Consider the following 10,137-nt stretch of genomic DNA (forward strand, 5'->3'; position numbering starts at 1 on the left):
CCCCCTCCAAAATGTTCTGTAGCCGCTCCGAGACATCCTTGATCCTTGCACCAGGGAGGCAACACACCATCCTGGAGTCTCGGTTGCGGCCGCAGAAACGCCTGTCTATTCCCCTTACAATTGAGTCCCCTATCACTATAGCTCTGCCACTCTTTTTCCTCCCAGCCTGTGCAGCAGAGCTACCCGTGGTGCCAGGAAGTTGGCTGCTGCTGCCTTCCCCTGATAAGTCATCCCCCCCAACAGCATCCAAAGTGGCATATCTGTTTGAGAGGGGGATGGACACAGGGGACCCCTGCACTACCTGCCTGCATCTCTTACTCTTCCTGGTGGTCACCCATTCACTTCCTGCCTGTATACCCTTTACCTGCGGTGTGACCAACTCGCTAAACGTGCTATCCACGAGTTTCTCTGCATCGCGGATGCTCCACAGTGAGTCCACCCGCAGCTCCAGCTCCGAGATACGATCGGTCAGTAGCTGCAGGTGGACACACTTCCCGCACACATGGTCAGCAGGGACACTGGTCCCCGGCTGTGGCCTCCTGCCACTGGTTTTTCCTCCCGACCACTGGCAAAGCCGTCAATTTGGCGACTGCTGGGCGGGATACAGAACCTTGCTGGGTTGTTCGGCTGTTTTCAGCCTCCCTGTAAATATCGGGGCCTATATATGGGCCTCTGAGGCTTACTGGTATGCATCACGTGGTCATAATTTACTATATCCTTGGTTTCAATGAACAAGTTGAGACAAAGACTACTTGGGACTAGTTACCACGGAGGCAGCACACCGAATGGCAAGTACTTACCACAGAACATGTCCCAACTTTGCCTTTTATCTGACCAATCAGCTTAATTACTAATCAAACAGACGGCTAAGGAACAGTAAATGAAATTTAACGTTGCCTAATGTAATGCACACTGGATAACGAGGCTTGTACACAATCTTTAGGTCCTATTTGGAAACTTCACAAACAACGGTGTAAGAGGATACAGCTGTGACTATCAGCAGCTCACTGTAACTTTCCATTCAATGCTGGTTATCAACAAGACTGATCAAGTACTGGAACACAGCACAAGGGCACTAGTTTGAAAGGTCACATTTACTACGTACTATATGTTGCTGAGCGAACACACAAAACATTATGTAAAATTCCAGCCATCCTTTCACACAGGATCGAAGATTATAAGGACAGACATGGATGATTAAATTCTCTGAGAAACTTGCTGCTGGGACTGTGAATGGGCGGTGCATGGAATGCAATGAATTGGAGTTGAACAAGTGTTGTTGTGAGGTGAAATTAATATCCAGGAGCTTCACTCAATGACTTTCAGGAACACATTTCAGAGCTTTCTCTGCCTGGGGTTTCAATATGGCTTGTGTCGCCATCAGGAAGATTGAGTGGGTGGATCAAATTCCAAGACAGGGCAAATTGCATATCTCATCTTTGAAGCGAAAGCAGGAGTTACGTCTTGGAGTGACGCTGCTCCATTTCAGAAATTCAAAGAATTCTATTTATGGCGCTGCACTGTACAAGTTCAATTGGTCTGAAGAGAACAATCTGTTGAGAGGCTATCATCAGGAGTTAGAGAAACAAGTTAAACTATTCCCCCAATGCACAGCCATGTTGTGTCCCACCAGTGTCTTTCTTGCCCTCACCTGGTCAAATTTAATTTGAAACTGACTTACTCCATTTCCTTTTTCTCCGCTTCCTCCTGGGTCAGATCTTCCTCGACACTGTAGTCAAGGATAGAGCCCACTCCAAATGCCCGATTGCGACGAATCAAGGGCTTGATGTCTTCTTGGTCCTCTCCTGCCACAAACTGTCCATAGAAGGTCATCCTCATCAGCCTCTTGAAGAGCCATTTCCCCAGCAAGACCCTACTCAGATTGATGAGCTGCAAAAATAACCCAATAGGGTCACTGAACCGTAAGTGCCTGAACACCATACATTTCAAACATTCTCCAATACAACCCGCACTCCCACCCCATTGGACGTGCACCTCAAGCCCCAGCATAATCAAGCTACGTATGCTTTTAATGGAGGGGTTTAAGTCTATCAAATTTGCACCTCAGAACTTAAACCTCCGCCAGATCCCAGGAAAATCATTCTAAATATGATTTTAATGGAAGGGTATAATTCTATCAAACAGGCCTTGCTGCTCCTGAAAATCATTGCCAGATCTCACTGCGCTTGACATTTTTCTGTTCTATTTTGGAGTGTTTTTCTGTATATGCTCCAATGTGACTAAATCAATGAATTGAAACAATCAAATATTTTTGTTTCTGCTTTAATCCCACTTGTGTGCATAATACTGTACCCCAACACCAGTCACTGCCAGTAGAACCGTACCCCAACATCAATTACCGCCAGTGGAACTGTAATCCCAATATCAGTCACTACCTATGGAACTGTAACCCTGTAACTATCAAGGATTGTGGAACTGTACCCAACCTTAGTCACTGCCTGTGGAACTGTAACCCCGTAACTATCAAGGATTGTGGAACTGTACCCAACCTTAGTCACTGCCTATGGAACTGTAACCCCGTAACTATCAAGGATTGTGGAACTGTACCCAACCTTAGTCACTGCCTATGGAACTGTACTGCCATAACTATCAAGGCCTGTGGAACTGTATTCCTATGGAACTGTACCCCTGCGGGGGTCGTTGCCTGCGGAACTGTACCCCTGCAGGGGTCGCTGCCTGCGGAAGTGTACCCCTGCGGGGGTCGCTGGTTTTAGGTAAACAGCATAAAATATTTAAATGACTTTGAAAGCACCAGAGAATAAGTAACACGGAGACTGATTTCCTGGTACTGACAAATCAACGTGTGATTCAGTGAGGAAAATCTTTTAGGGTTCCTCTACTGGAATCTGTACAGTACCATTCTAGGAGACACTGCCTGCAATTCTTATTCCTAACTTACTAATTTCAAACGTATTCCCTAATGTTTAAACCTTGCACCAGAGAGATCAAATTACCTGGATCAATTTTGTCAAATTCCTTAATAATCTTGAAAGCTTCAATTAGGTCACCTCAACGTTTCTTTCCCAAAGAAAACAAGCTCAACTTCCTCCAACTGTCCTTATAACATAAACTCCTGACACCTGGAAATCACCGAGGAAAACCCGGCCATGCAGCGGCACATGTTAGGAAGGAAGGAAACTCAATTTGAAACATAGAATGATACGGCACAGAAGGAGGCCGTTCGGCCCATCTTGCCTGTGCCGGCTCTTTGAAAGAGCCATCCAATTAGTCTTATTCCCCTGCTCTTGACCCCATAGCGCTGCAAATTCTCGAGCTACTGGAACTGCATTTCTCAGGATGTCTCATCGCTCTGGGATGGGAACGTATCAGTTTGCAGCAGTCACAAGGCGAAGACAAAACTGGAGCTGCTTCCAGGAAACAGACATCGTTTCCTTAAAGAGCCAAACATGCAAATAAAAACCTTACTAACAAAGACACCGAATATCAAACTACCGGGCACTGGGAGTAGATTTTTTATTTACATTCTAGATTTTAAACATTACACTTTTTTGACGTTTGCATGTTAAGTATTCGCTACTACACTTGCTGAATTTTACATTTAAATGTTGAAGCTCATACACATTTACTCGCCTCCCGGCCGCTCACCTCCTTGTGCCGGTCCACCAGCACGCCGTACGAGCAAAGCCGGAACACCAGCAGACTCCGCACCAGCTCAGCGCTGCTCTTGCTGCGATAAGCTTCACAGTGGTTACTGAAATCTGGGATGACGGGCGCCGTGGAGCCGGGGGCGGCAGTGGCCGGGTGTGGGACGCTCTCCAAGGGTGCCAGGAACTGGTGATCGTGGCCCGAACTCGGCTCTTCGCGGGCCGGCTCCTTCTGCTTGGGGGCAGCAGCTGTGGAGCGGAGTCTGCCGGCAGCGAAGGCGCGGCGCGGAAAGAGCAGCGGGCGGAGGACATGGTTCGCCATCGGGTTAGTGGGTGGGTGGGGGGGTGTAATGTCTCTGTCCGATGTTCTGCTGTGTTGGATCACAATCTCTAACCCGCCCGATCCGCCTAGTTCCGGGTCTCAGTCCGGGGGCGGGGGGTGGCGAGTCTATAGTGTACAATGTATCTGTTTTCTGCAGCTGCTGACCAATCGGGTGCAAGGGCGCGTCCTGCTCCATTCATAAAAGCGGCCGAGCCCCGCCCCCGCGCTGCCGCGATTATTCCATAACAGGCGCTAAAATCCCGCCCCGCCCGTTATTGTCACTGCAGCCAGCTAGACAGCAAATAGATAGGGATTTTAACCCCCAAAATCAGGTGGGAGTTGAAAAATAGTTTTTTTTTTGGGTCGCGACTGCAAAATTTTCAGACTTTGCATTCCCAGTGGGAAGCCTGTACTTTTACCCGCCCAAGTTAAACCCGGAAATAAAGCTGGGTTGCGATTGTGATCCAAGGAACAACTATTTTCAACTCCCACCCGTCCCCAATCCACCTGTTGTTGGGATTAAAATAGGAAGGGGTCAGGGCGCTGGGGCAGAGATGTGACAAGTGAAACATCGCGTTTCACATGTTTGGGTTGCTTGTTGGTTTTTGTATTACTGTTCCGGTCGATTTCCCGTGCGTTGCCCATGGGTGAGTCGGGGGGTGCCGCCTGTCACTCACGTGAATGGCTAGAATAAAAGTAAAATACTGCTGGATGCTGGAAATCTGAAATAAAAACAAGAAGTGCTGGGAAATAATCAGCAGGTCAGGCAGCATGCTCTCTCCACAGACTTACCACACGGACTGCAGTGGTTCAAGAGGGCGGCTCACCACCACCTTCTCAAGGGCAATTTGGGATGGGCAATAAATGTTGGCCTTGCCAGCGACGCCCACATCCCATGAACGAATATTAAAAAAAAAGATGCTGCCTGACCTGCTGAGTATTTCCAGAGTTTTCTGTTTTTTATTATATGAATTGCTAGTTCACTTTCTACCATCCTGGCAGTCCCATGATACAATGATAATGTGTCAAATCATAAAGAAAGAACTTGTATTTATATCAGGCCTTTCATGATCTCAGGATGTCCCAAAGCGCTTTACAGCCAATGAAGTACTTTTGAAGTGTGGTCACTGTTGTATTGTAGGAATGGCAATCAATCTCTATCAATTAGTCTACAACAGACCCAGAAATGACACCGGGAAAACCCCAGTGGTGGAAAGCTATGGGAACCATAGGTCCAAAGTCACCTTTTCCTCCTAAGCATGCTACACTTACCACATGTCATGTCTCAAATTACTCATATACTGTATCCCAAAATGTTATTTTCTGAAAGAAATCTTATCAAATTTGCATTTGAATGAATCAATACTAACTGCTTCCACAGTCTCCCTAAGAAGCCTGTTACACAGTTGAATTGCGAGAATCCCAAATGCTAATAACACACAATTTTCATGTCTAACTTTATCGTAGAATCATAGAATCTTACAGCACAGAAGGAGGCCATTTGGCCCATCGTGCATGTGTCGACTCTTTGAAAGAGCTATCCAGTTAATTAATTTGCATGTTGATTCTCAATTCCAAGTGCAGGTTACTGGTCCTAGGATGACATCACTGGTAGGAGACGAAAATTGCTTATAAATCAAATTGAAAAGAATGAGGATCATTAAAGGGGAGTTTCACAAAGTGGGGATACAAATTTTAAAAGCTTCTGTAAAGCATTAAAAGGCATCTTAATCCTTCAGCAACATTTGTCAAGGCTGAAAGGGCATGGGATCAAGAAGCGGCAGGCCATGGTTGTTAGGGTAAGGTTGTTAGGTGCAAGCATGAGTCTGCAGACAAGTGACGGTGCAGCCCATCACTTGAGCTCCTCTCAAATGGCCACTGAAGTTGAAGTGGTGCCTAAACAGCTGCTTAGGAGAAGGGTTTTCCTCTCTGCCACTCTACAGCACCACCACATAGGTTAGCACAGCAGCATGCTTGCAAGAAATATCGCCAAGTTTCAGGCCACAGCTAACTGTTACTGTCCTTGCACGATCTATGCTGCTGGTAGTTGTTGGTGTCCTTGCAGCAGAAGGCAGAGTTTGGCATCTTTTCCTCTGCTGATACAGACCGTGAGAAGGCAGCCAACTGCAGCCATTCCCATAGTGTAATGAAGCTCCCGCCCACTCTTGGCATGAGCTTCAGATGCCTGACCAACTCGACTAACAAACTGAGCAGGAATCTGGCAGAACTGGTTTCTGTCAGATTTCCACTCCTTTTCTGTCTCATTACCACCTGAAATCGGTAGCAAGAAGAAAATTGACCCTGGTGGCTTACACTATGAAAAACATCAAACCTACCCCAATCAGTAATATTCTAAAATGATAGCAATAATGAAAGATGCCATCTAGGGTAACCAGTAAATGAAATCTTGATTTACTGAATCAAACTCAATATTAAAATAATAGAAAAACAAAAAAATGAAGGGTCATCGACCTGAAACATTAACTCTGTTTAAGAACGTAAGAAATAGGAGCAGGAGTAGGCCATACGGCCCCTCTAGCCTGCTCTGACATTCAATAAGATCATGGCTGATCTATCTCAACTCCACTTTCCTGCCCGATCTCCATATCCTTTGATTCCCTTACAGTCTAAAAATCTATCAGTCTCAGTCTTGAATATACTCAATGACTGAGCATCCACAACCCTCTGAGGTAGAGAATGCCAAAGATTCACAACCTTCTGAGTGAAGAAATTCCTCCTCATCTCAGACCTAAATGTCTGACCCCTTATCCTGAGACTATGACCCCTAGTTCTAGACTCTCCAGCCAGGGGATGCATATGTTTCAATGAGATCACCTCTCATTTTTCTAAACTCTAGAGAGTATAGGCCCATTCTACTCAATCTTTCCTTATAGGACAATCCTCTCATCCCAGGAATCAATCTAGTGAACCTTTGGTGCACTGCCTCGAAGGCAAATATATCCTTCCTTAGATACAGAGACCAAAACTGTACAGTACTTCAGGTGTGGTCTCACCAAAGCCCTGTACAATTGCAGCAAGACTTCCTCACTCTTGTACTCGAACCCCCTTGCAATAAAGGCTAACATACCATTTGCATTCCTAATTGTTTGCTGTACCTGCATGTTAACACCCAAATCCCCTAGAGTACCAACATTTAATAGTTTCTCACCATTTAAAAAATATTCTGTTTTTCTATTCTTCCTATCAAAATGAATAACCTCACATTTCCCCACATTATACTCCATCAGCCACCTTCTTGACCAATCATTTAACCTGTCCATATCCCTTTGCAGAGTCTCTGTGTCTTCCTCACAGCTTACTTTCCCATCTAGCTTTGTATCGTCAGCAAACTTGGATACATTACAATCGGTCCCTTCATCTAAGTCATTAATATAGATTGTAAATAGCTGAGGCCCAAGCACCGATCCTTGCGGCACCCCACTAATTTCAATCTGCCAACCTGAAAATGACCCTACTATTCCTACTCTCTGTTTTCTGTCCGTTCACCAATCCTCTATCCATGCTAATATAGTACCCTCAATCCCACGAGCCCTTATCTTGTGTAACAACCTCTTGTGTGGCACCTTATTAAATGCCCTTTGAAAATACAAATATGCTACATCCACTGGTTCCCCCTTACCTACCCTGCTAGTTACACCCTCAAAAAACTCTAGTAGATTTGCCAAACACGATTTTGCTTTCATAAAACCATGTTGACTCTGTTTAATCATATTATGATTTTCTAAGTGCCCTGTTACTACATCTCTAATAATAGATTCCAGCATTTTCCCTACTACTGACGTCAGGCTAACTGGCCTATAGTTCCCTGTTTTCTCACTCCTTCCTTTCTTGAATAGCAGGGTTACATTTACTACCTTCCAATCCATGGGGACTGTTCTAGAATCTAGGGAATTCTGGAAAATCAAAACCAATGCATCCACTATCTCTGCAGCCACCTCTTTTAAAACTCTAGGATGTAGGCCATCAGGTCTTGGGGATTTGTTGGCTTTTAGTCCCATTAATTTTTCCAGTCCTTTTTCTTTACTAATCTTAATTACTTAAAGTTCCTTCCTCTCATTAAACCCTAGGTTCCCCACTATTTCCGGTATGTTTTTTGTGCCTTCTACTGTGAAGACAGATACAAAATATTTCTTTAGCATCTCTGCCATTTCCTTATTCCCCATTATAATTTCTCCTGTCTCTGCCTGTAAGGAACTCATATTTACTTTTGCTAATCTCTTCCTTTTTGCATACTTGTAGAAGCTCTTACAATCTGTTTTTATATTTCTTGCTAGTTTACTATCATGTTCAATTTTCTCCCTCTTTATTAATTTCTTGGTCATCCTTTGCTGATTTCTAAAACCCTCCCAATCCTCAGGCTTACTACTCTTTTTGGCAACATTGTAAGCCTCTTCTTTTAATGTAATACTACCATTAACTTCTCTAGTTAGCCACGGTTGGATCACTTTTCCCGTGAAGTTTTTATTCCTCAAGGGTATGTATATTTGTTGAGAATTATGAATTATTTCTTTAAATGTTCACCATTGCTTATCTACCATCATATCTTTTAATCTAATTTCCCCATCTACCTTAGCCAACTCGCCCCTCACACCTAATTAGCCTTGTTTAAATTTAAGACCCTAGTTTCGGATTTAACTACATCACTCTCAAACTCATTATGAAATTCTATCATATTATGATCACTCTTCCCCAGAGGATTCTTTATTATAAGATTACTAATTAATTCTGTCTCATTACACAATACTAGATCTAAAATAGCCTGTTCCCTGTTGGCTCCTCAACATATTGTTCTGGAAAACTGTCTCGGATGCATTCCATGAACTCGTCCTCCAAACTACTTTTGCCAATTTGGTTTGCCTAGTCTATATGAAGATTAAAGTCCCCCATGATTATTGCATTACCCTTGTTACATGCTCCTCTAATTTCCTGATTAATACTCTGTCCAACACTATAACTACTGTTAGAGGGCCTGTAAACTAGACCCACCAGTGTTCTCTACTACCGCTTGTTATTTCTTAGCTCCACCCATACTGATTCTACATCCTGATTTTCTGAGCTAAGATCCCTTCTCAATACTGACTTTATGGCATCCTTTATTATTAGGGCCACTCCCCCCTCCCCCTCCTCCTTTTCCTTTTTGCCTATCTTTTCTAAAAGTCAAGTACCCTGGAATATTTAGTTCCCAATCTTGGTCACCCTGCAACCATGTCTTAGTTATGGCTATTGTAAACAATTTTACAACACCAAGTTATAGTCCAGCAATTTTATTTTAAATTCACAAGCTTTCGGAGACTTCCTCCTTCCTCAGGTAAATGTTCAGGATCTCCTTGAAGCCTACGCATTTATACATATAGAACAATACATGGTGTTTACAGACTGCCCCTGCAACTGCCCGTTGCCAAGGCAATCACCGTGTTCAGACAGAGAGGTGTCACCTGCAGAACCCCCGAATACACATTCAACAAAAAAACAAACAGGGAAAAAAAACAGAGAAGAAAAACAGAGAGAGGCAGAAACATCCGGAAGGCAGAGAGAGCCAGCAAATGACCCATTATATTAAAAACAGATAACATTTGTTCGCTGGTGGGGTAACGTGTAGCGTGACATGTACCCAAGATCCCGGTTGAGGCCGTCCTCATGGGTGCGGAACTTGGCTATCAATTTCTGCTCGACGATTTTGCGTTGTCGTGTGTCTCGAAGGCCGCCTTGGAGTACGCTTACCCGAAGGTCGGTGGATGAATGTCCATGACTGCTGAAGTGTTCCCCGACTGGGAGGGAACCCTCCTGTTTGGCGATTGTTGCGCGGTGTCCGTTCATCCGTTGTCGCAGCGTCTGCATGGTCTCGCCAATGTACCATGCTCTGGGGCATCCTTTCCTGCAACGTATGAGGTAGACAACGTTGGCCGAGTCACAGGAGTATGAACCATGCACCTGGTGGGTGGTGTCCTCTCGTGTGATGGTGGTATCTGTGTCGATGATCTGGCATGTCTTGCAGAGGTTACCGTGGCAGGGTTGTGTGGCGTCGTGGACGCTGTTCTCTTGAAAGCTAGGTAATTTGCTGCGAACGATGGTCTGTTTGAGGTTGGGTGGCTGTTTAAAGGCGAGTAGTGGAGGTGTGGGGATGGCCATAGCGAGGTGTTTGTCCTCATTGATGACATGTTGAAGGCT

At 44.8% G+C, this 10,137-nt stretch overlaps 1 protein-coding gene across 2 annotated transcripts in view; it reads right to left on the minus strand.

Annotated features, from left to right (window-relative positions):
• Positions 1-4,050, minus strand: part of LOC137342175 (proline dehydrogenase 1, mitochondrial-like) — a 41,650-nt gene extending 37,600 nt beyond the window's left edge. Inside the window, exons 1-2 of one of the 2 annotated variants that reach the window (XM_068005917.1) lie at positions 3,628-4,050; positions 1,682-1,890 (exon numbers count right to left, since the gene is read on the minus strand). In XM_068005917.1, the coding sequence (XP_067862018.1) occupies positions 1,682-1,890; positions 3,628-3,948 (530 nt within the window). In that variant the 5' untranslated portion in view covers positions 3,949-4,050. Of the gene's footprint in view, positions 1-1,681; positions 1,891-2,975; positions 3,185-3,627 lie in introns of those variants that run through there. The other variant, XM_068005918.1, reaches the window with a different exon arrangement.
• Positions 4,051-10,137: the final 6,087 nt, after the last annotated feature.

Source organism: Heptranchias perlo, chromosome 25, assembly GCF_035084215.1.
Source record: "Heptranchias perlo isolate sHepPer1 chromosome 25, sHepPer1.hap1, whole genome shotgun sequence".
Taxonomy (NCBI): domain Eukaryota; kingdom Metazoa; phylum Chordata; class Chondrichthyes; order Hexanchiformes; family Hexanchidae; genus Heptranchias; species Heptranchias perlo.